The sequence below is a fragment of the Pleurodeles waltl genome, chromosome 7 (genome assembly GCF_031143425.1).
Source record: "Pleurodeles waltl isolate 20211129_DDA chromosome 7, aPleWal1.hap1.20221129, whole genome shotgun sequence".
Taxonomy (NCBI): domain Eukaryota; kingdom Metazoa; phylum Chordata; class Amphibia; order Caudata; family Salamandridae; genus Pleurodeles; species Pleurodeles waltl.
Genome location: NC_090446.1, coordinates 534,906,126 through 534,933,063, shown reverse-complemented (window position 1 = coordinate 534,933,063; position 26,938 = coordinate 534,906,126). Strand labels below are relative to the sequence as shown.

At 41.2% G+C, this 26,938-nt stretch overlaps 1 protein-coding gene across 1 annotated transcript in view; it reads left to right on the top strand.

The window, feature by feature from the left end:
• Positions 1 to 26,938, top strand: part of LOC138246913 (serine protease 27-like) — a 362,534-nt gene that overhangs the window by 142,390 nt on the left and 193,206 nt on the right. The window contains exons 2-3 of the mRNA XM_069201660.1: positions 19,044 to 19,064; positions 24,087 to 24,249. Of these exons, the coding sequence (XP_069057761.1) occupies positions 19,044 to 19,064; positions 24,087 to 24,249 (184 nt within the window). The remainder of the gene's footprint in view (positions 1 to 19,043; positions 19,065 to 24,086; positions 24,250 to 26,938) is intronic.

Here is a 26,938-nt window from a genome sequence, read left to right as displayed (position 1 = left end):
CAATCCGTCAGTATAAATGATGGTATCATAACTGTCTATTGGCAATATGTGTAAGGGAGCGGGGTACTCCTGTTCATACTGGAGAAATTCTTGTGTCTGAAGTCTTGGGTCAAACACATAATCAACATCAGTGGCGGTCAGAGACGTAGACCATTGAATCCAGCGTGGATGTAATGCCTTAGCGTTTGGAACGCTTGCTTTAGTGACAGCCTCTAAGGCCGGTACCGGGGAGACAACAATAATGCGCTTCTCTTGGGCAAGTGGCCTCTCCTTTATGACGGCCATCTGAACTGCTGTCAGAATTTTTCAGTAGGAGCAAAACGTTTTTCTGCATTGGAGTACAAATGTGATTTGTAAGCTATCGGCACCGTGTCACCCTCATTAAAGGTGACATAGGTAAATCCAAGTGCACCAGCTATTATTCTGATGACCAAATTTGTTTTATTGTCACGTGTGTACAAGTGTGTAGCCTCCAGCATGTCTCGTTGTATGTCCGTAAGGATGTGTGTGTGTTCAATTGTCCATCATCTGCTAGAAAAATTGGGCTGAATTAAATCATATAGTGACTTGACGCGTTCAGCATAATCTGAAATGTATGTTCTGCCAAAATTAAAGAAACCCAGTAATGACTGTAATTTCTTAAGCGTGTTCGGAGGCTGTAGCTGTGCACACTTTTCCAGGAAGTGCGGGGCCAGGCTCTTCCCCTAGTTTGATAGCTCATATCCTAGGAACAATACACTAAGAAAGGCTATCCTGCTTTTCTTAAAATTAAATTTATATCCGAAGGCAGCAAATCCCACTATTATCCGATCGACCCTTGCAAGATGAACGTCAAGGGTGTCGTCAGTGAGATAGATGTCATCCACATAGGATAATGCATCGGAATCAAGCTCGTGTAAGATTGATGTCACACGGGCCGAAAACAGTCCTGGGCTGTTTTTATAGCCTTGAGGTAAACGACCAAAGCATTTCTGAGAGCCAAAGGAAAATGCACTTAGGTCCCTACTTTCATGTGCTAAATTCTGGCAGAAAAATCCATTCGAGATATCCAATGTAGTTTTGTATTTTTTACGCACTATATTATTAATCAGAGCTGTGCTGTGTGAATTTTGTTTAGCATATGTACGTGTATGACTATTCAAGTGTCTATAATCAACCACTATTCTATATGAATGATCAGGTTTCGCAACGGGAAATAGCGGATTATTTATTGCCGAGGCACATGGCTCAATTATTCCCTGGTATTCAAGTTGTGACAGTATCTCCGTCACTGGAGCTTTTGCTTCATGTTTAACAGGGTATTGTGGCTGCGGGTGTGGTGTAGACCTAACGGGAATAACATGCAAGGAGAGTCCTTGTCCCAACCTACATGATTGCGGTATAGTGCAGGTGCCTGCGCTAAAGCCCATTCAGCAGCATATGCTTTTTTTCTGCTTCCGGAACAAGATCGGAGAAAGAAGGCAAAATGACATCTTCCCCATGTGGGAGCTTGCGGACATGTTCAGGTGGCCAGTCTCTCTCGGCCAACAAGATATCACTAGTAAGTTCATCCCAAAATATTGCACCAATAATTAGTTCCACGTCTCCCTCTATCTGAATTTTTAAATCATAAACCCGATCGGGTGGGAGAACGCGGCCATCCGCCGTTTCAACTGCGATGTAATCGCTAGTTGCTGTCGCATCCAGATGATCTTTCAGACTCTGGCGACATATCGTGACCTCTGCCGCGCTGTCCAACAGAGTCACTGCCCACCTCTTGTTCCTCAACAGCGTTCTCAATACTACTGGCATTTTTAATAGTCAGTGCTGCCACTTTCTTCTTTTTAAATTGTGGCTTTTGCTGAGTAGTCTTTTCTTCTTTTTTAATGGTAGACTGCGGCGAGTCTTTCTTTTCTTTCACGTATTCCGGACGTCGATCTTGACGTCCCCCTCTCTCGCTACGTCTATCCGGTGCGTCCTGAAAGGAACGAGAAGGACGTGAATCAGTATATCTTTCTGGAGTTCTAATCTTTTCCCTATTCCTGAGATTATACCTCCTTTCGGAGTACTCCGGATGTGGAGAATCAGCTCTTTTATTTCTCCTATCTTTGAAATCTTTTTGTTTGTCCCAGCGCTTCTTAGAGCCCTCTTGTGCTTGCTTTGTACCTTCCTTATGGGCGGTACTTGGTATGTCCAATTTTTTAGGCTTGGCCCCCAACCCATCCCGTCCTATACTAGTATAGGTATCCGATATTATTTTCGGTAGCTGTCTCTCCTGTTCCACATGTGGAGTTTCCCGGAGACGCTGGCGTATCGCCAGTGCCACTGCTTCCCCTTTAATATTACTTAATATTATCGAGGAGACGGCGTCAAAGTTACGCATCAATTTCATCCCCAGATCTAGGGCCGGTGCAGCCCCATGCTCATTTTGTATTTGTTTTAACACTTCCGGTAAATTGGCAAGTGTAGGGGTACCATGTGTGGTAGTATAAACGGCAGCGAAGACTGTACCCCAAGTGGCACAATCATCCACCGAGGGAACCATCCCAAATGGCAGGCACATAGTGAGCAATCTATGTTTTTCCTGTGGCCCCGTAAGGGGGAACACAGCTTCCAGTTGATTTGTTTTCTGAGCAATCCAGAACGGTATTTTTTCTCGTTCCGTGGGCACTTTACCCATAATGGTATGCACTGTTTGTGGATTAATCCCAGTAGCCAATTGATATCCACCAGCTACTGGCGGTGCTGGACGCGCTGGTGTAGTGTTCAATGTTTGCATTACGAACTGAACCAATCGTCTATATAATGCTACTAATTCATTATATAATATTCTTAAATCTGCAATCGGCATAGTTTGTATGCCTGGGTGAGGTGTATATGTGGCAAACATGGGCCATGTAGGCCCTTCATTACTTAAAGGACCTAGCCTCACCCGTCGTAGTACATGTGGTAGGGCGCCTTCTAACCAGTTCTGATGCTCTTGATATGTGAGCGATATTTCATGATACTGGTATGCTTCGTATCGTACAGGTACATCCGCAATGTCATATGTGTGAAATGTGTGCGTTCGTTGGTCAGCCTCAGGAAAGGTAACCCAACAGTAAAATGTTTCAGTGTGGTAGGCTTCAGTCGCTTCTATAATCAGAGTAACATCCCCGCCCTCTTCCGTAAGGCCATGCGCTAATAAATGTTGTGTAAGTGCATGTCTAGCATTTGCAGGAATGTCTATGGTATTAGCCATAGTTGTTTAGAGAAACGGAACACCAAAATAGGGGAAGTTTTTTCCTTTTGTGAGTTCGAGCTCGAACAACCTACAGCCTAATTAGGTGTTACCTGTTTGGCTGAGGAGGATTCTCCCAAAGACCACGGACGTCTCCGTATAATGGTACTGAGGGTACCTGTTGTCTGTGAGACAGTGATAGTCAGGGTATCCGTAAATTAGTGCCTAAACACCATCGTTGGTGGCGCCATGTTGTAGTTGGGACTCTTGCTCTGAGCAAGACTGCTGGTCTCAGGATGACAGTACTTTCGTTTGTAGGTGACTAAGTTTCTTCCTACAACTAGTTGTAACTGTTGTCCAAACCTTACCGGCTTACTAGCAGTACCTCACCAGAAACACAATAGTAAAAGGTGATTTGTAGCAGTCGCTTACGCATGGACTCAAAGTAAGATCTCTCAGGGTTGTCGTGGTTAAACGGAAATTACCCTTTTCTCACAGATTTATTATGTCTCATACAAACAAAGGCAATAACACAGATGCAGTGAAGTTATAATAGTTTTTATTCAACATAATGCAATTTGTGATAAGTTGCATGAATTGCAATGATTTGGATAATGAATATACCAAGCAACAGTATTGTGAAGAGGAGAGTCATGGTTATAAAGACCCCCACCATTATGCAATATATGAAAGAAATATATGTATATGTATAAAATGGAATAAGCCCTAATACCCTAAGGAGAATAGGTCTAACCTCCTACCTAAAAAGGAGAGCTGGGTTCGTTAAACCTAATCTGCCAAAACCGTGTCCATGAGAGGAGCCCCCAACCCTTGTTACCTTGGAATGAGGTCTCTATTTCAGACTCCGCAGGGACACGAAGACTGGGTCAGCGTCAAGATGACTGCAGCATCGGTATCAGCGATGGTGGCGATGCCCTCTGGTCGGAATCCCTCTGATTATCTGTCTAAAAGTGTGTTGTATTTATACAGATCTCCAAGGTCCCCTGACATAAGTGTTATTCATAACAATAGATAACAGGCATGCTTGGGACGGCAATTAATATCAACAATCCCTCGAGAGTATAGAGAGGGAAAATCCCTAAGTGTGAATGCCTACCGTATGTTTGTCTTTCGTGCTTGATCTTGACGCCTTGGCGCAGTGACATTGATAATAGAACCCATAACAAGTGGCCTAACTATAAACAAGGCCGCCATCTTAACGGAAATAAATAATTAAATGGACTAAGACAGAGCAAGCTAAGTAGGTTAAAAGTCACTGGGTGACGGGGGCACGAGTTTACAAGCCTACGGCTAAGCTAACTCCTGTTATCCCGTTAAAACAAACTAGGATTCACTACACTACTCCTTTTCACTCAGGAATTACACTTAACAATTGTATTGAGGAATCCACAATATTGTCCTATGAGAGGGCTAGTCCTCACAGTTGTGAAAACGAATTTGGGAGTTTTCCCTACTGGGACATATACAACTTAAAAGTACATTCCTTTTCCTTACACAGCACCCAGCCCTCTGGGCTACATATAGCCTGCTTTGGGGGTGTACTATGTGTAGTAACAGGGGAATTTAAGGTTTGTCAATGAGTTTTAATTGCCAGGTCAACATTGCAATGAAACTGTGCATACAGGCTCTGCTGTGGGAGGCATGTTTAAAGGGCTACTTAAGTGGGTGTCACAATCGATGCTGCAGGTCCACCAGTGGCATCTAGTTCACTGGACCAGGGCACAGACAGTGAACTTTTTTAGGGACTTATATGTAAATTAAATATGCCAATTGTGAAACACCAATATTACCATCTTTTAGGGGAGTGAGCAATGTGCCCAGAGTCCTAAGGCCAACTAAAACAGATCAACAAAAGTGAGGCAAAGCAGGCAGAAAGTGTGATCGAAGAACACCCTAAAGTTGTCAGGTCCAACACTGCTACTTATACAAACAATGCCCCACAAAGGAATAAAAAGTATGCTTCTAGTTCTTGCTAGCATGAGTTAAAACAAAACATGGCAGTCCAAGTATACATTTATTAGGTGTAATAATAAAATGAAACATTATCTTGCTTTCTTCATTGGCAGCTTGAACGCACATCTGCATGCAAAAATACTACATGCAATCAGCCGTGATTTGCATGTATGTAACATGAAATACACACGTAAAACCCCTGTCGCAGACTTCACTCGTTAGGCACATTGCTTCTTGTCTCCTCCATCTGCTTTGATTAGTAGGTACATTTACATTCAAACAGTTCCAAATGTTTATTTGCTGTGTTTATTGTTAGCTCTAATTTTGGAATACCAGGCTTAATAAAAGGTTTTCATAAAACTTCAGTAGAGAAAATTAGGATAGATTGCCCAGTTTAGAGAAACTGGCTACATTGTTTTGCTTTAGATAGTTGGCCTCATTTATATGGAAGTATTGGAGCTGATAAAGGGCCTTTCACCATTTTGGGTAATGTTTGACAGCCTGGAAACCTGGTGCTGCAGCAACTAAAAAAAACATAAATTTTGCTTCTGGCAACATATCATACTGTCAAACATCAGTTCAGTGTTCAGCGCAGAAACAGATGGTAACTATGTTTGTTTTGTTTCCAAAGTTGCTATACCCACAGAGCATACCTTGACTTGAAAAAGCTTTAGCTTATTGCCTAATTTGAGCTGGTTGTTTCCGCTGCTGGACACCGCCTCTTCATTGTCGACACCTGAGCTTATGACCGCTCACCACATGGTGGCGCTGTGTGTCTAATTTACAGCTGATCACAGCAATAGTTGTTTATTAATTCAATATACCTTAAAATAGCAAATACCTGGCACCCAAGCCATTCTTATAGCTTTGGAGGGGCTACAATAGTCGGAACTGTCATGCTTGTAGGAGTTGATGAATAGGAGTTGTGTTGGTACTGGCATTGGCAGCGCTGGCAGGGGCCATAGTGCAGATTTCAACTGGCCCCTAATGAGAGCTCTGGCACTTATTTATTTTACAAATAATGCATGGGTCTTAGTGCATGTGCTGTAGACAGCACAGCTCAAATGCACCGAGCAGATCGGATTTTGAAAGGTTTTAAAAGTGGTTGAATTCTTTGGAATTGGTGGTGGAGAGTGGGAGGAAGAGGGAACTAACGTGTGTGGAAATACTAAACAGGCTGATAAAAGTTGATGAAAACGAAGGGAAAATACGAATGTTTCAGGAGAAGGAGCACTGCACTTTTGTCAGACTGCATTTTTCTGGCTTGACCAGTGTTTTTTTAGGGTCAGCCGATAAGCAGATTTTATTGCCAAGTTTTTAAAAAATTATTTTAAAATCGTATTGATTTTGTATTGAATTTCGTGTTTTAAATAGCTGTCTGTTTCAAGGGAGGGGTGGCCATTCTTACTTGACTGTAGCGGGCCATGGAGGTCCGCCATCTTGGGGGGTTGGCGGTCTAGTTGACCGCTTCCCAGCTGTAATAAAACCAGCCCCGGTGTCCGCACAGCGGACGCGCACAGCGGGTGCGCCATAGGCAAGCCCATCTGCGCCCGTCCGCGCCAGGACGGGGCTAGGGCCACCCCCCCACATCGATTAAGTATGGTAAGTCCAGATACTTATACCTATTCATCAGGGGTTCTAAAGGACTTTAGGAAAAGAGTAGGAAAGGGCTGCTACATTTGTGGGGGAGACATGGACCTGCCCTAGATGTGATTGGACTCTGGAAAAGCCTATGGGTCCCGATTTAGATCAGGCAGAACCCTCCAAATATAATGTGAGGATTCAGCTAATAAACTGCCGCTCTCTGCCAGCACACAAACTAGACATAAATCTATTGCTGAGCAAGGGGGCACCAGATGCCCTCTTCCTGACAGAAACGTGGCTCCATGAGGGCTCAGGGACGGATTTAGCTCTTGCATTACCCAAAGGGTATGTTATAGCAAGAACTGATAGAGATAAAGGGAAAGGAGGGGGAATAGCCATTATTTTTAAACAAGGTTTTCTTTTTAACTATAGTCCCCTTGACCTCGCAGGGTGTGAGGGAATGATCTTTTCCATCACCTTCAATCCTATGTTTACATTTACAGGAGTACTACTTTACCGCCCCCTGGGGACTTATGATGAATTCTTGAACCTATTACCAGAACGGATGGCGGGTCTTATTTGTAATAGACTGAATTTTACTCAATTAGGAGATTTTAATATCCAAGTGGATAATTCAGAACTGACGGCAACTAAGCGGTTAGTGAATGATCTGGAAGCTTTAAGTCTACACCAATTGATCAGCGGTCCCACACAGGAGAAAGGGCATACTTTAGATCTGGTGTTTAGTAATCTTTCATCATTGGATGCACTACCCCCCACTCCTGTAGCATGGTCCGATCATTTTTTAATCACCTTAAGGGCTAAGATAACTAATAGGTACGGACATCACCATCACTCCAACAGTAAGATTAGGAAATGGCGAAGACTAAAGGCAACAGAATGGGGCAATTAATTGAATAGAAATAAAAAATATTTTATGAGGGACCGGCAGATAGACCCTACCTCTTTTAATGAGTGGGTCTCCGACAGTCTGGACAGAGTGCTGCCCTATACACCCCTCTCTGGGCAAAAGAATGGAGGAAAGGCCCCCTGGTTCAATAATCATTTAATGACATTAAAAAGGAACTGTAGGAAGATTGAAAGGAAATGGAGGAAATCACTAAAGGAGGAAGACAGAGAAGAGTACAGAGGTTCAATTAGGTCGTACCAGAAGGAGATCAGATTAGCCCAAGCGACCTATTATGGTGATAAAATTGAAAAGGCAGCAGGATCTCCAAAAGAAATTTTTGGTGTGCTGAAGGAGTTATTGTATATTCCTGCATGCCCGGAAGCAATGGAAGCCTCAGAAGAACATAGCAACAACTTTGCCTCCTTCTTCCTAAAGAAGATTGAGGATATCTATGGAAACTTCTCAGGGGAAGTAGGGGGAGTCTCAGGGCATGCGATGGAGAAGAAGGAAGGTGACAATGTGATACAGAGTTTTCTTCCCATCTCTGAGGAAGGAGCTTTGGGGCTTCTCAATAAATTAAAATCGGGCTCTCCACTTGATCCCGCACCTCCCCATATTATTATGCAGGGAAGAGTAGCACTAAATCCGGTAATAACGGATCTGTTAAACAGCTCGCTACAAAGTGGGATGATGCCGGATTCCTGGAAACATGCAGTGGTCAAGCCCCTACTAAAGAAGCCTAATCTAAACGGAGCGGTCTTTAAAAATTACAGGCCTATCTCGCTCCTTCCCATGATGGCAAAACTTATTGATAAGTATGTAAATATACAACTATCAGGTTTTTTGGAGGAACATGAGATTTTGCACATAACTCAAATGGGCTTTAGACCGGGCCATAGCACTGAATCAGCCATGATTGCGGTGACGGAAGAAGCGAGAAAACAAATGGACCAAGGTCAGGCAACAGTAATAATAATGCTAGATTTCAGCGCGGCATTTGATACGGTCAATCATGATCTACTTATTCAAAGAATGGGAAATAGTGGGATCAAAGGAATGGCGCTCAAATGATTGAGCTCGTTCTTACAAAACAGAACCTTTCAAGTCCTGGATCGCTCTTTTCTCTCAGCCCAGTCGAAATAAATTCATAGCTGTGCAGGGGGGAAAGATCCTAGCACTACACAACAGAGCTACACAGGTTGGTCCTACACTCATCTCACTGTTATTGTAGAAATACAGATGTCTCTTACAGCTGCACTAACTCTGCAGAGGGACAGTGTCAGAGGTCTCAGTATATCACTGGGAGTGCCATGGCACACTCAATGCTGCTCCAAATTAGGAGCATTATAGGAACGAGTTGAAGATGCACCGTTTTAAAGAACATTTCATTACAATGCACTAACAGTCCAGACATTCTTTGACTCTATACAGTCCTCCGCTGCCTTTGGGCTGGGTTCACATTATAAGACTACCACAAATACATACATGCTAGCATATGTATCTGTATTTCTCTTCAACACCTCCTACTAACAGTATGCCTTTACTGCTTGCCATCGCTGCAGCCTAAGAGTCAAAGCCAACTGACAAGGTTCTTGGAGGTCAGAGAACATGTTCCTGAGGTTTCCAAAGACAACAGGTTATCAGGATCTCCCCATTGCCCATGCATTTCTTACACAGTGGTGAACAGCCACAATCAGTGAGCTAAGCTGTCCTCAGCAAGGCACTATCTAAGATCACAATGCACACCTTTATTTTTTGCATATATGTAAAATACAACTGAGCAATGGATTTGTTCAGCACAACTTTTCTCACTGTGTCAGTTTTTGATACCTAAAATTGTCATAACGATATGGGGTGCTCAAAAAGATTTATGACCACAGGCAGATATTACATGTTGTTTTAGGGTGCAGAAAAGATACACTTGAAATTCGATAAAATCTTCATACGTTTTTTTTTTTTTTAAATACATGTGAATTTATTATCCAACATAATCTCGCAACATTGTCTAATTTTCTTTTTAATGTATGCATTTTAAAACAGGTTTGGAAGTGCACTACACTAAGTGGGGGAAGGGTGCTGTGAATAGGCCTGAAAATGCCCTAGTTAAAAGGAAAGAGATTTTCTGCTCAAAACAGTATTCGGTGGTTTCTCATTCTACTCATAAGACATACCACCAAACCACATTTGTCACTAAAAGCATAAATTAACAAACGTTGCCTTAAACGTTATATGTTTTTGTTAATTAAAACAATATGCAATTTTGAACACCTTGGGTTGAAAAAGTCATGGCCAAGTGCTGAAGAATCTCATAGAAATCAAATTCTTGGCCTTGGCATCACCAGAATGAGATCATTTCAATAACTTAAGTAGGGTAGTTGAGCTAACAGCTCTCATGATGCTATAAGAAGCTGTTGGGGAACAGGACCGCTGGGCCTCTTCATAGCCTCTCATGTTTCATGTCAGCTACTGAATTTGTTGTATCCTTTTGCAGGCTCAAAACTCACAACCCACTCATAAATATTTGAGAGAATCATCTATTAGACATTGCAAAAGTAGATGTAAATATGGTGCCCCTCAATGTGTAGCCACATCATGTAAGTCTTTTGCCAACATGCCAGTGTTCGCAAATGAAGGCCCTTTTTTAATATAATTATTTTTATTGACCAGAATCAAAATTCAATACGCCATCCACAACGTGTCGACACACTAATACAGTAGCAAACTCATATAATTACAATTTATAATTTAGAACAGTTGATCTCAGCAGAACAGACACGGAGAAAGCTGAAAATAGTGCAAAGAAGAATCCTAAGGTGCCTTCGTGCCAGTTTCCTAGTCAGAGCAGCTGCCGCGGGTGGAGCAACTTATTCTATTAGCAGCAAATCACAAAGTAAAGTGGCATCATGGAGATAATAAAGTGCAAATTCATAGCCAACTGTATTATAGCAGCCATCCCCTTAGACCAAACCATTATATTAACACCTAAAAATAGAAAAAATAGCAACATGCCAGTGTACCTCCTTCGTGCAAATAGTGATATCTCAGGAGAACTCCAAGAGCAAACAGACCATTAGAGACCGCCACTCCCCAAATCCTCTTGTAACAATACTGATGTGCAAATGTGCAAAAAAAAAAAACAGAAGGTTTATAAACACAGCGATCACACGTACGCAAAACGAATGTGTGTGAAGATAGTTAGAAAGCTTATAAGATAGGAAGTTTCCCAGCATCCTCCCGAACTTATCTTGCTCATGAAAAACTACCGGGAAAGAGCTCATAGGGCCTGCAATAAGGCAGCAGGTAGATTAGGCCACTCTTCTTCCAATACCTCAATGAAACCCCATGAGGCCCGCAATCTTTTTATTCCCCCTACCCGACTTGATTATGCCTCTTCAAATTTTTTCATCCTGAACATTTTATTAAACCACTCCTGGAATATTGGAACCCTGGATGATCTCAAATTCTGCAGGATCAGAGACTGAGTGACAACTGAGGCTATAGAACAAAAAATAGGCCCCATTTATCCATGCCCGACTCCTGGTCCTTACTAGCCAAGCCAAACAGTGCTGCCTCCAGTTGCGGTACCAGCTTTGTCTGGAGGGCAAGGCTGAGAGCAGCAAAGACCTTGCGCCAAAACTGCTCCAACCTCTAGCAAGTTAAAAAGATGTGCAGCCGGCCCCCCCATGACCGATTGCTGGCAGCGGAAACACTGATCCACCACCAGCGGGAACATTCTATGAAGGGCTCTGGTAGTGTAATAAGCCGTACAATGAGATAAGGAGATTCTTTTACAATTAGCAGCCCTCAATGCCTTATGACCTAGTATTGAAATTGAATTCCATTCGGCATCCAAAATAGTAAATTGTGTGGAGAGGCAGAAGTTTTCCAAGAAACTTTCAAGTTGAGGCCTCTCACCTTGTCCACTGAGTGGTCCATACCAATTACCTACCCTCTTCAAATTCATCCACACAAGTGATCACATAACAGGGTGGGGATCAAAGCTAGAGTCCGAGCAATGATCTCTCAAAAAGTAAGAAATCTGCTGAAACCCCAGGAAAAACTGCTTACAAGAGTCTCCGCAACGGGCCTGTAATTCCTGCCATGTGATGCACTTCCCCCTTAAAACAAATGGCTGAGTTCTCTAAAACCCTTAATATTCCAAAACCTTGCCTGGCTCTGTGGCACTGACAACCCTGCATACCTATAATACTGCAACGTGAGATAAATAATGCTTCCTGAAATACTTTTGGATTGACAAAATACTTGAAAACAAATCTACATCTCTTGCAGGCCCTTGTATCTGGTGTTCTTGGGTAGCTTGGCTGTTCTGATAAACACTGGCATCTGAGTCCCGCTTCCTAGATCCTTCTAATCATAAACCTGTCCTATCTTGATCTATTGATCTGGCAAGCAGATCCAGCAGAGCCGCATCATAATATTTCTGGATATGTGGTAGCGCCAAACTCCACAAGGATGGGTATCAAGCTGAAGTACCGACAGTTTAACCTTAGAGTCCTTCCTGTTCCAGAAAAAATGCCTAAAAAGTGCATCTAATTCTGTAAAATAACTCTTTCTAATTTTGATGGGGACATTCATGAAGAGAAAGAGCAGGTAGAATAGACATTTCAATATGCACCACTCTACCCACTAATGTCAAAGGGAGCAGAGCCCATCTCTCCAACAAGCCTGTTATCTTCTTGAGCATTGCTGCATAATTAAAGCAAAAAAGCTCAGCATAATTGCTTGTTACAAAGATCTCCAGGCAGCGAATCGGTTTTGCAGAACAGGCCTGTTGCTCCAAGCCCGGAGGGAGTTCAGTAGCTGAAGAACTGAATAAACGTAATTCAGTTTTAGTCTGATTAATTTCGTATCCCTGATCTCCTTAATGAAGGCCCTTGATGTGAGTGACAGTGGTATAAGACCTTTCAGCACTCCCCCCACCAATTCAAAATGGGGAAATTGAGCTATTACCTTTGCAGCAATAAGATATGAATTCTTTTGGACTGTAGATATCCACACAGTGGCTCAAAAATCTGAATCCTCAAACAAGGAGGTCTGGAGAGAATTGCATAGCTCTACGATTTCTACAAAGCACAAGAATGTAATATGGCTAAATTTTAGGGATTATCTGAGGCCTGATGGTCACCAAACATCTACTTAGATTAAAGCAGTTCTCTTGGGGAAAATGCATGATATTGATCAAAAGTGTCAAACATTGGGCCATGAAGTGCGGATCCATTGGAGTTTTTCATGGATTAAATGTATAGATTTTGTTTTTATTTATTTGAAAGCAAAGGAAAAAAGTATTTTCACCATTGTAAAAAAATGCATTCAATTCTTTATTATCAGCTCAAACTAGATTATATCCTTATAATTACATATTGTTAACGATCCCATGGGCCCTAGGACAGCTCTTCAATCATATTCAAGTACAAATTGATGAAGAAGATTGTAAGGTATCTGGTGCTTATTTAAATGTGTGTGTTTGGGAGACCTCGGCTTGTAAAATCATTTAATCATATCATCAATGTTTTTGTATTAAAAAAGATGAATTCTGAAATCATTTTCAACTGGAAAAGTGTGACAACACATGAAAACTGTTATTTCAGTCCAGTTATGTGCTTAGTAATCAAATTTGCTAGTTAAATCTTCTGATATTTTTTATTTATTCCCACACATTCATACAAAAATTCTCACTGGTGCACAATACGTTTAATTTTTGTAAGAAATTTAGTTATTAGTTCAAAGTAGTGAGAACCCTACGCAAATAATTAGCACAGTCATTGTAGGGTTGACCTACAAAGTCACTAAATAAACCTCTGATTAACCCTCTGGTAGCTTAGAACAAATGCAGTGAGGCTTAATTTAGGTGCAAAGTCACACCTGTCTAATCACACAGTGCCACCATGTGTCAAACAATTTCAGCTCCATTAACACTGTCAGCCGGTGAGGAGCCAAAATCACAGCAAAAACAAGATAACAACCACTGTAAACAGTTGATTTCCAGTTCATTTTCAGATGCTGTAAGCAGTCAGTGTACCATAGAAAGGTGTGACAACACCCCAGGGCATCGGCGACAGTCTTGAAGGCCCTTTTTTCTTAGAAGGGTGTGCGGGGCTTCATGTGGGGCAGAGTGCTTCTTAAAAAGCTCTTGGCACGACAATCCACCCAGCAAAGCCCTGCCCACTTTTTCACACAGTGAAACTGATTTGTCGGTTGGCAGGTATGGTAGTGTGTATGGTATTTATGCATCACTCAAACAGTAATAATGAGAAAACACAACACAAGAAAAATTCCAAAACAGTAGCATAAAATGTATTAAATAAAATTACATTAAAATCACAAAAATCCAATAAGTAGAAGAGAAGTTATGAATTTTAAAGATTTAAGTGAAAATAACACCTAAAAGCACAAAGCATCACTACTAGGTATTTGGTCATGCTTGCCCAGGTCATGGTCACAATTCAGGCAGTCCGGGATGCAGTGTGTGTCATATACCAGGAGCAGGTTCATTCCAGTGAAGAGTTTACCTTCTTTGAGTTCAAGTCATTGTCGGCATGAGGATTAGGTCATGGCTGGAGATTTGCTTTGACAGAAGACACAGGCGGTCGCGGTTTGGCATGAATAGCAGGTCATTATCAGAACTTCGCATTGGTGGGAGATGTGGTGCTCATTACTGAAGAGGGGATCATAAAGAGCCACAAACATCTGGATTCTCACCTAGAGTTCAGTTTTGAGAGAGGAAGAGTACAATCTGATGCCAGCCAAGGGTCTAGAAATGGGGAGTAGCTCTTGATCGGGACTCACTCAAACAGAGGCCAAAAGCAGAACTCAGGCGGCACTGTTCATGCTGGTCAGCTAGAGAGTTGCAGGTAAGGCTTTTGGAAGCTTGTTCAGTTCCTGTAGCTCAAACAAGATGTCAGCCAACTGACCCTTGGAATCACTTCTGGGGATCCTCGGTTCAAGGCGGGCAGATCTATTCTTTCTTTTTCAGCCAGAAAGGGAGTCCTTTTTCTGAATCATTCATAAGTCCACAAGTGTTATGATATGAGGTTCTGAAAGTGCCATTCTTATTCCCCAGTGCAAGCATGTAGATGAGGAATCCGAACTATCTCTAACATGTTCCCTTTCCTGAGTGTGGCTCCAAGCTGTCTTGGGTAACAAAGGGTAGACAGGCCTAGGTGTGAGATGCATTTTTCAGAGGCAGGTCAGGGAGCGTTAAAGATCAGGAACGGGATGGTACAGCCCTCAGGCTAACCTTTGAAACTCAGGAAGGGCTCAGTGCAAACCCTAGGCCATCCTGCCCAGGATAGGAACACCCTTCCCCAGATTCCATGCGCTTATGTATTAAGGCTTAGCAGAAGTTTTTCTTTTTCGCAAGGCCAAAAAGGCAGTTTAACACAGCACCCCAAGGTTGCAATAGCAGGCCTGAGACATGTTTTATAGCACTTCTTTAATTGGTTGCACAATGTGTGCTACAGCACAAATGTGGTATTTACTTTACATGCCATGGCTACTTAAAGTATCATATACTTGGGACTCACAAGTAAATTAAATGTGCTGATTGAGTGTATAGCAATTTTACCATGCTAAGAGAGAGAGCACAAGCCCTATGCAACTCATTAACAGGGGTAAAATGCACAGAGTCCTAGAGCCACGGTTCAGCAATAATGGGAGAGCGAAGGTAAAAAGTCTGAGGAAATACCACTCCAAGGATGTGAGGTCTAACAATTTTGATCCTCCATTTTGTCAACTTTAAGAACCTCATCTTTTTTCCATACCTAGGCTATTACAGATCTTGCAAACAGGGATCCTAAAAACACTGAACTATGCATTTTCTTCTGGACCACTTGGAATTCCACTATGTCTCTGATCATAGCTATTCTTATGCTAGTTACAATTCTGGCCCCAAATATTGTGCTGCAGTGCCAGAAAACCTGCCTCCTGAATTCTTCTAAATATAGGTAGCTTCATAATATAAACATCCAAGTCCAAAGGTCGGGACCATATCTTGTGAAGGCTGAGAAGGGTTTATACACTTCTCTTGAGTGTGCTAGAGGTGCAAAACTGAGACATATTGGATTGTTCTCAGATTTGCTGCTAGTGGGATCTTATGCATGTCCAGGAGCATGGAGCTATTCCTCTTCAGGTAATCTTGATTCCAGGCTTCTTCTCCCACTTATGTGTTGTGTCCTTATAATCTCTACTAAAATATTAATTTAACCACTCATGATTCTTGAAGAAACTGCCTTTCCTTAATTCACGTTGAGATAAGTAGGTTGTTGATATTAATATTCTCCCCGATCTGTTTCTTCCAGCCAAAATAACTTCATTATTGTAAATGATTAAAAAAAAAACTAGGAGTGCTCTACTGTGACACTGCTAAATAATTTAAAAAAAAGTCACTAAGCTCCCACTTTCTTGTATATACCTACGTTCCAGAATCAGTCATGTCTTCAGTTCAGATTTTGCCAAACGAGTAGCAGGGCATCTATTCTTTTCAAAGTGGGTTCTCTGCCTAATCAGGCATTAATCTGATAAAGCTGCTAGCACTTGAAATCAGACCCGCTTGAGATAATTGTGGCTCTGGATCTTAGCCAAAAGTCTATGGTAGCCATTCTCCTGAATCATCTGAGGTATTAACACACAATTAAACAGCCCCTGAGTCATAGGAAACAGCATCCTTTTAAAGACTGCATAGTTGAAGCAAAGAAATAGTCTTCTATCTCCGGATTTACCCAGACCCATTCATAAACCCAACTCCCTTTATCCAATGATACTGTAAGTTAACATCTGCTTTTTTGTCTAGATTGTCCATCTCAAATTAAGCATATGATTTAACTTAAAAAGAAAAGGTGCACAAGGAGTGCTTGAAAAAGGAAGAGACACTGAGGGAGTATAACCATTTTAGGGTAGAGCAAGCACTCTGGCCCATGTTGCAGTCTCTCTGTGGGCTTCTAACCATGCCCATGTCACGCCCATCACATTCATTAGTCCGTAAGCTTGCCTTCTAAAAATCGATTGATTCCATTTGTGAAAGACATGTATATGTCATGCCTTTTCCGGCGTTTAGCCCTCCACAAGGGCACCGGCCAACTACTGAAAACATATGAGGCTCCGTGATTTCAGCTGGTGTCTGGACTACTATATCTTTTCATTTTCAGACCCGTTGCATTGCAAATGTGTGTTATATTAGTTTGAGTTGGCTCATCAAACACCGGGCCACCAGATCCTTTTCAAGTGTTTTAACAAAAGGACTTTATAGTTTAACTTATATAGGTCCTGCAGCCATTTTCCATAACCATAGGTACCTCACTGGTTTAGAATATTCTCTCCCTCGAAGACATTGCATATCTTTGTTCTATTTCGGAATCATTTCTGTTTTTGATGCATTGATCTTACTACCAGACACCTTTGAGTTTTCTTCAGTAATGCTCAATAAGCGATTCACATTTCCAGTCTCTGGGTACAAAGGGCGACATCATCCGCATCGACCAGTCGAATCAGAGCACCTTGGGCACTAAGGGATATCCCCTAATCGACAGTAAGGGGGTTGGGGACAGCCCTGCCTGGTACCGCTCTCGGCACTAACACTGTCGTAGACCTTGTCTTCCAAAACCAGACTAGAAGTGACCCTTTTGCACAGAAACAAAGAAGCCAGATGAAGTGGGAGAAGAAACCCATAAACGTAAGAATGAAAAAGAAAAACATTTTAAAAATCCCCGTTCACCAAGCCACATACCTTCTCTGTGGCCAGAAGTAAAATGCCCAGAGGGAGTTTGGTTGTTTCAGCAATATCAATAGCCTCAACCACATAGTTGGCGTTGGCAGTCAATAAGTGACGTGGAATACACCTAGTCTGTTTCTCCTGTACTATAGAAGAGAGCAGGTGTGCAAGTCAAAGAGCAACGATTTTTGTCAACGTTTTGTAATGTGAATTAAGCAGACTCACAGAATATGCAGTTGGCCTTGTTCTTTTCTGGTTTAATCAATATGGCCTGAGTGCCGGCAATAAATTAGGCAGCAGCTGCACATTTTATAGCTCCTCTGGCAGGCCCTCAGAGCCTGCTGCTTTCCCGTTTGACATGGCCCGAATCTCCTAATTTGTTATTTCAGATGTTGTTCCTTCCGAATTATTTGTTAATAGAGTAAAGGGAGGCCTTATAAAAAATCTCTACAAGCATCGTCTATCTTGGAGCTAAAGTTTATGTAATAACTTTTTTAAAAGGGTCTATCTATCCCTGTGATAATTTTCCTGATTTGACTCTGTGGCCCATATTTATACTTTTTTTGTGCCGGATTTGCATCATTTTGTGACGCAAAGGCGGCACAAACGTACAAAATCCTAGCGCCACCTTGTGCCACATTAACGTAATTTATTCTGATGTTGATGTGGTCCAACATGGCCAAAACCCCTCGCCGTATCTACAGAGTGGTATACTGCATGCATTGCCTCACCCTGTAACCCTTTGCACTACATTATGCCTGTGCCAGGCTTAATGTATGCAAAGGGTGCGTTGCCCTGTTAGGGGAGCCGGAAAAATGGCGTAAGGAAATCCATGAGATTTCCTTGTGCCCTTTTTTACAGCACATTTAGTGCCTGCTCAAGAGCAGGTGTTAAAAGGGGCCTTCCTTTCTTTAGAATGGGCCCCTATGTACTCTGCAGGAGTAGCACCAATATTTTGGCGCTACTCCTGCAGAGTACATCAATAGCGTCATGAGAGATGACGCCATTGCCCCATATCCTGCACTATGGTGCACCGTATTTTAAATACGCCGCACATATGGTGGTGGTAGGGGGGTGCTAAAGGGCGCAGGGAAAGTGGCGCTGCACTCGGTGCAGCGCCACTTTCCATAAATCTGCCCCATAATTGTATTTTGTAAGTTTGTGCTGCTTTTGCTTAAAAGAATGATGCAAATGTGGCACAAAAAAGTATAAACATGGGCCTGTCTGCTTTTGTTGCGTCTTCCTGGTCAGAAGCCACTCAACCTTATATTCACTCAGAACACTATATTATGTTAGAGTGCCTCTGGCTTAATATGTTTCTCTTTTAAACTCCGATTCAGCAGAGCACATCTTATGTGTTCTATAGTGTACTGTGCAATTTGCTACAGTAAACTCACTCTGGTAGTTTCATTTTTGGTTGGCATTGTCTTTGCAAATACAGAGTAAAAGGAAGGTAAAATGCTTTCGTGTGGAAGGTGAAAAGTAAATGTGATGTTGGCTAAGTACATCTTACTTTCTTTAAAGTGTCAGGGGTCTTTAATTTAGCAGACTTCATAAATGTGATAGCGAAGCCAACTGAGCCACTTGCATCTGTTTTTTTGTGATCCAGGATCAAAAATCAATTAATACATGTTATTCTTTCCTTTCAGGTGTTCTGATGTCTGATCAAGGTAATTCGACATTTTTATTTCTGATTTGTAATATGCAGAAGAGAGTTAGTGCATGACCATGTCTGATATTTTTGGCATAGTTTAATCAATACATTCACGGGAAAGAGGCCTTTTCATATAATTATTGAATCGGGGTGTAATCAATTAATAAACGGAGGGTGTAACTCTACATTCCCGAAAATAAGAAGTCGGGAGCTGTTACAACATGCACTAAGTTTTGTAAATGTGTTCCCACTTTTCTGGAGGATTGACATGAGAAATCTAGAGGAGCGGTCAGAGTGTTGGTAACTAACTAACATTTGTGGTGGAGAAAGGCTGTGAACATTGCATGATAATTTTCTAAAACTGTGACTGGACAGCAAAGGAATTAACTTGGGAATTAGAGAGATCGTAGCTAGAAAAAAAGAAATATCTATGTCACTGATAAAGACTCTTCCAGTTGTAAGACAGAACATCATATAAAACATGTAATCTGTCATACATATTGTGTTTCAGCTACTGTTTACAGAAATATTTCCCCATTGGGTGCACATGTTTTATTAGGAACTCTAATGCAGTGCTTAATTTGAGCCTGTGGTTTCCGGTGGGGGCACCAGCACTTATTTTTGAGGGTTGTCACATATTTTTCTGCAACAGGCAATTACTGCGAGCAAAAGACACATATGGGAAAGACCAGGCAAAGAAAGACGGAAAAGTGTCCCAAAGGGAGAAAGCAGAAGGCTGTGAGAGTGAGCTGAAGGGTCAGGGAGTGCCTGTAACAGATAAAAGAGGTCCAAAATGGCTTTAGGATTACCTTGCCTCAGTATTCTGTGCTCGCACATTTAAATGCAGCAGCCGCGTGTTTGAGAGGAGAACTTTGGGCACCGGCACGTTTTGATTTACAAATTAAACACTGCTCTAATAGGGCTATTTTTTTTTTAATAGAAAATAGCTTGGAGACAATATTTATGTCAAACGATTCTTCAGGTTAGATAACATTCTGTGTGGTGCTAAGAAAGTCTCTATTTAAAATCCCAAGAATGAACAAACTCCAAATAATGTTATCCACAATTACATAAATGATTGAAATAGTAAATAGAATTGAAAGGGCAAATAAATCCGGGATGCTCTGGAAAGTGATGATGCACTGATAAAAGTGGTCACTGTTCCTACGGAGGTGTATATAGCTACATTGATGGAAACAATATTTGGGCCATTGTGAGTCAGTGACCTATTCTGTCCTAAACGTCATAATGGAATCTCAAGACATTTTGGTTTGACGGATTGATCTGTGTTCCATAAGGCATCCAAAGTAGAAACATAAAACTTGCAATTCTGACCTATTGTCTATACCAATTATCTGTGCTGTAACCTCTCCAATAAACACAGGGACGTATTTATGACACTGTTTGCATCTCATTTCTACCTCATAGTGTGGTACATACGCAACACAAACCATAAGTGAGATTTATGAAGTCATGTAAGTCACCTTGCTTGGCCCTGAGTGGCTTCATGAATCTTAAGTAATACAACGCAACTCAAATTGCTGCGTTGCATTACTCTGTGCCAGGGACTTGTTTTGATTGGTATTGTGTGGGTGTTCCCATGCAACAACCAGGGATTTTGACACATTCCTATATTTACCATAACTGGAAGACCAGGGAAGTGTCAAAAACTTACACCTCCCCAGGTGAGGCGAAACAAGGAGAAATATATTTATCCCTTCTCTTTTTCCCTCTTTATATGTGTGCTGCATTCTGCAGCACATGTAGAAAGAGGAAAAATCCTCTCAGGCTTGTTTTTGTGCAGAAAGGTGTCCCTTCCTGCACAAAAACAATCCTGAATGTAATGCAGGAAACTTTGCATCATGGTGCAAGGGTGCTGGCATTTGCGCTAGGCAGACAAAAAAGCACCAGCAGAGGGGAAAGGACAGAAATTATTTTAAATGCGGCACATTCCTGACCTGTCCTGTCACAAAGTGCAGTGTAGCAAGGTGACTTGCTGCGCTGCGCTGCACTGCGTCACTATCCCCATAAATATGCCTACATAACTACTTCTTTTGAAGAACTTTTAGCTTACATCTTCTTAAGCAACCAGAAGAACAGTTTAGTTTCGCAAGATGTCCTCAGGGAGCTGAATTTTGTTAGAGGGATGCAATGGATATATTGTGCTGCATTGGACCATTGTGTCTATGGATTGAGTCTTCTTTTCTGGAGTATTAGTATACTTATTTCTGTATTATTTATAGTAAACAAAGCACAAGACAATGTACTACCCAACACTTTATGGTGTTCCATCAACCCCAACAGTATTTACTTCATTCTTATTTCAAAAAATCTAAATAAGAATCAGACGACACATGTTTTGCTGTCTGCTAGTATCTTTTCAAAGAAAACATGCTGACCTATAACATCATATGGAGCAAAGCTTGCTTCACTTTACACATATATAACAACATCAATAAAATCACTTCTAATTCTGATCCTGAATGCAGTCGATGTTTAGTGTGTTATCATTAGTTAAAACCAAAATTTGAAACACAAAATTTAAGCATAAAAATCATTAAAACGTTTCACATTTCACAAAGGTTGCTAATTTGAATTTGCAAATAAATTCCACAAAAGTAGATTTATGTAATAAAATGGCACCAACACTCTGTTAATTACAATACAAAACACTTACAATAAGAGAATTCTTCTGCAGGAGAAGTTTCGTCAAGTTTACAAAGCTTTGTGGACAAAATTTGGCTACAGGTCTGTAGTGGCAGGCAAGGTTGAGATGATTGTGCTTATCAGTGACTCTGCACAGTTCCATTACACTGATCAGACAAGGTGAAAATAGGAACACACTGCAAACATTTTGGGGCATATTTAGAAGAAAGTGGCGCATCGGTCCTTATGCAAAACTTTTCTTGCATTACCCCTGCCTCACCTAACCACAATACGGCACACCATGGTGGCCCCTGTTAGGAAAATAGCTTCAAAGGATTTGATGCTATTGTGGTGCTTGGCTGCACTAGCGCCAAAAGAATTGACGCTAGTGCAGCAAAGCACAGGGAGGCCCATTGATTAGAGTGGGTGCGTCATATTAATGCAGGCATAATGAGATTCACGGGTTTACAAAGTGGCGCAATGCAAGCATTACACTACTTTGTAACTACAGTACAGAAGAAAGACCTAACTAACGCCACCTTAGCGTAAAAAAATAGTTATGCTAAGGAGGCGCAAGGTGGCGCTAGGGGCTTGTAAATATGCCCCGAATGTTTTGATCCTGAAACCTATTTACAACTTACTAAGGCGGAACACAGGTGGAGATAGTACACTCCAGTTGCAAACTTAGTGGCTAAAATAGCTTTTGGAATTAGCTCTCCTCTTTCCTGGCTTGCTGGACACGGTAACATTTTGTGGCCTGTACTTGACCTGCTTGCTGGCCCACCAGGGGCCCAGACTCCTCTCCATCTGCGGACTGGAAGGAGTGCTGATTGATGAGTGCTGTCCAGCTCAAAGACAGTGGGCATGTTCCTGAGGTCTCAGGGCAGTTTCCGGTGCCCTTTAATGACTAATGTTTAATCATAATACTTCAATGGTTTCTACATGTTTCGAATTTTTATTTGAAAAAACAAGTGGATTGGAAGAATTCTTTTTTTTTCAAAATTGAGCAAAATTTCAGATGATCTTAATACTTTTTAAAGTAAACAATATCAACATTAAAACATCACAAGGCTTGATTACACATACCAGATAGCTTCACACAGTTGGCATTGATTATTTAGTTTTTTCGGCATTTCATCGTTTTTCTTCTAAGAACTGATGCATGTATGTTTTTAATATATTCTTTCCGGTTAATAAAAAAGAAAACAATGCTTCAAAAAAGTTTTTAACAGCATGTATTGTGCACATATATGGCATACAACTATTATACTTCAGACTTCCTACAATGGCCTGGGTACTTTCATATTTCATCTGGTATACTCACTGAGCTCCTGAAAAGCTAGTTTGATTTTATCTCCATTATGCAAGCCTGCAAGAACTCTTGCTTTTCAAAAATGTCACGTATGAAGAGTATAGTATCATTCTCCCTTTCGCTTCCAAAAATTTTATGTTTTTCACCAAAATGCCTGACACGCTCTGTTGATAAAATTTAGAACAAAAAAAGGATTACCTCGAATGGTGCAACAGCCTAAGCATCTCACAGCAGCAACTGAAAAATGCAAAATCATCCCTTAGTTTAACTTACAGGTTTTTCTATTTCAGACAAACAGGTTAACCAAACATGGTCGACACATTTCTTTCTGTCCGTGTGCTTGCCTCTGTAATGGCTGATGCACAGAATTCAGTATACAGGCTTGCCAATTTATGAAAACTTTTCACTGAGTGAAGAGGAACTGGGACCCTGGAGGGTGCAGAACTTTCTCTCGAACACAGCCTGAGGCACTGTAACTCACCGCCTCCACCCTTACCACACCACACAAAACAATGCTTTTGAGTCCGCCATCGATGTCCTGTGGATGTTTCACACCCCATCATGGACATCATATGCATGTGCTTGGAACCGCCAAAGAGTTAGCTGGAAGCTCACTCACTGCAGGTGTTTCCAGTTAACTGTGAGCACACTTTGTGATATCGGCTCCTCACTGGATGACCGTGTGAAGAAAGCCTGTATGTGTGACTCACAGTAGTACTATGTGGTTGAAAGGGCTGAGTATAGTATGCAATATACCAATAAAACTCCTGATGTGCTTCATTGAGCAGGAGTGTGGATGTAAATCTAAGGTTGTTAGAGTTGCAATAGGTCTAAAAATGAGATAAAGAGCCCTCTAGCAAAACCTGAAAACTACAACATTTATGAGCTTGAAGTAAACCTGGACAAGTGGAACAGAAGTCTTTGATTGGATTTATTAATCCAATATTTCCTAGATTTAGCAAGAGAGCTGTGGAACCTTGTTCTTTTCTTTGTGTGTAGTTGTCATCCAGGACTGTAGTTCTTCCAGCCCTAAAAAAAATTGTGAGCTTGACTTCATCAGAATTTTTATTTTCTTTGTAGCATGTGGAAAGCCAGCTTTTAGCAGTCGGATTGTTGGAGGTCAGGGGGCCCAAAATGGAGAATGGCCCTGGCAGATCAGCTTGCAGTACAACAGTAGGCACCTGTGTGGAGGATCCCTGATATCAAGCCAGTGGGTGGTGACTGCTGCACACTGTTTTCCCAGGTAAGACCTTCAAAGAAATTGTTGGCTAGTGTAGAAGGACCTCATTTTCGAAAACAATTCTTTCACTTCTGTTAAAGCAAATTTGCATTTGCAGGAGAAAATTTGAAACATTGTTGTAACTGCTTAAGTAGCCTATTTACGAAAGTAAGTCTTGTATATTTTATGGCATGCTTAAATAAGAGGATCTGCACTAATGTAAATATAGTTTGTTTTGTAGGTTACTTTAGGTCGTGCTGTAAGTATGATGAGAAATGCGGGGAAGGAATCTCTCAAGATTCATAAAGAATAGTTTTAATAGGAGGTCTGGCTTAAGAAAAGGAGAGAAAAAACCTAGATTAAAAGCATTACCTTAACAATTAAGAGTGTGGATACTGTGGCTAAGTGCATCATTTACATGGCAAAGGGCATTGACTACGTAATTAGTAACATGGTCACTGTTGCTCTGCCGAGGCATATATGACTAAGAGCTTGATGTAAGTCAGTGGTTCTCAACTTGGGGTCCGTGGACCCTTAGGGGGTCCATGATGCCTATTAAGGGGTTTCCTGGCTAGTTAGAAAATTACATATTATTGGCAGACTTATCACGTATATGTACACAAAAAGCAACACGTAAATGTGAAAAAATTAAAACTAAAATTAAATGAAAATTAAAGGAACTTGAAATTGGGGGCTATAAAAAAGATTGTGTCCTTAATTTAATTTATAGGAGTAGCGCAATACAGCAAACAGAATCTATAAGAAAACAATTAGTGACCTTGTTTCAAGAGCAAAAAATACAAAGCAACTAATACATCTCTTTGTCTTTTAGAAATAAAACCACATTTTGAAAAACGTTCCACCTTCTTATTGAAATTAAGCTTTTGGCTTTTGCATATTTATTTGTTTGAGGATTAAATATTATATTTAATCATTTGTGTATCTATTTGATGTATACTTACTTGTGTTTTACCTCGAGTTTCAAATCATTGATATTACTTATCGGGGAGGGGGGCGGTTCCCAGCTTCAATGAGTGATGCATTTGGGTGCACAGAAGTCGAACGGGAAAAAACACTGGTGTTGGTACTAAGAGCACTGCATATACCAGTAAGGAATTTTGTCTGAGTAATGAAAGGCACGACCTTTTAAACATCTACCAAAATTCTGCCCTTCCTCTCACAAACCTTTCTACTCTCTTGTGTATCTTATTTGAAGATCATTTTGATCGCAGCCAGTCCCATCCCACTAGGGGACTCACTAGGAGGTTCCTTTAATTCTAGTGTGGCCCAATAACCACAGTTGCAAGCCCCAATGGAAAAATCCAGAAATTTCTTTTTCATCTGAAGTCTCCTCCACTTATTTATGGCTAGCCCAGAAAATAGTACAATATTTATTGCAACTGCTATGTTCTGACACCAGGACTGGCTCTAAGGTGGTGCGCCCAGTGCCACCATACCGGGCACTGACTTTGGGGCGAGCACCTGTTTGCAAGTATATTATGGTTTTAAAAGCACCTGCTGCTGCAATTTTCAAGCAACAATAAGAATGTCAATATAACTCCGGTGATTAATGTAGCCGCAAAAAACGCGTACAATGCACATCACAAAAGCGCATTTAATGTAGAAAGGTTTAGAGTTTTTTTTGCTGCTTACTGCTTTTGTCAGAGATATCGTTTTAATATTTTCTGTTTATAAGTTAAAATTCTGCTATAGAACAGTGAGCTATTAGCTGTCATCAACAGCTATATGCAATCTGCAAAGTATAAATTAGAGCATTATGATTTTTCCCCAGGCTTTCATGATCGTAATGTTGCAAAAAGATATAATTTAGGTAGAAATAAATTCTTGTTATTGAAGAGAACCCCCAACCATATTGTTACTTTTTAAATTCTGGGTTTGTGCCTTTCCAGACAAAGCTGTCCTAAACTATACAGCCTACCAGTATGGCTGACATGTGACTCCCACACTGTCTATTCCTCTGTCCCATTTCCTATTAACTGATTGGCAGACACGATTGATTATCTGTGTGTAATGTGTCTGTGTGTGACTTAAAGTGCTCTAGCACCCTACACTGGTATGAGTGTGCTACATAATGAATTAAATGCATCCGAGAAAGAGAGTGGTTATGGAGACTTGAGGGGCACTGTTAAAGTGTGGTATTGAGGGAATCTATGGTGGAGGTGGATATTTGGGGGCGCCAATAATCATTGTCCCACTGGGTGCCACCAGCACTAAAGCCAGCCCTGCCTGACACTGCAGGAATCTGAATTTATTAGGAGCAATGCTTAGAATACAGTTATTGATTGAGAAACGGGGAATAACATGTAGATATTGACATTTACCATATCAAAATAAAACTGTCACATTATTTAAAAAAATTTATGTTCTAATGGTACATTTTGGCAGGTTTGAGCTGGTGCATTTTACTTCGTGGAAAAAGGTGGGGAATGTGGTGCTCACACTACGATGTGTAATACTGTTTTGTACAGTAACACAAGTAACCACACATATCGGATCTAATTTTGCCAGCTGTAATCAAGCCCATGGTTGATGTCTGGGCGAAGTATTTGCTGAAGATGAAAAATGACTGAGGAAAATCAGAAGTGGAAATTATCTTTCCTCATTCCTCAGAAGATCCTCGGGATCTCATGTGTATTCCCCGTTAAATCTGTCGCCTAGTGTACCAATACCCCCAGTTTTGGTGACTTGTGAC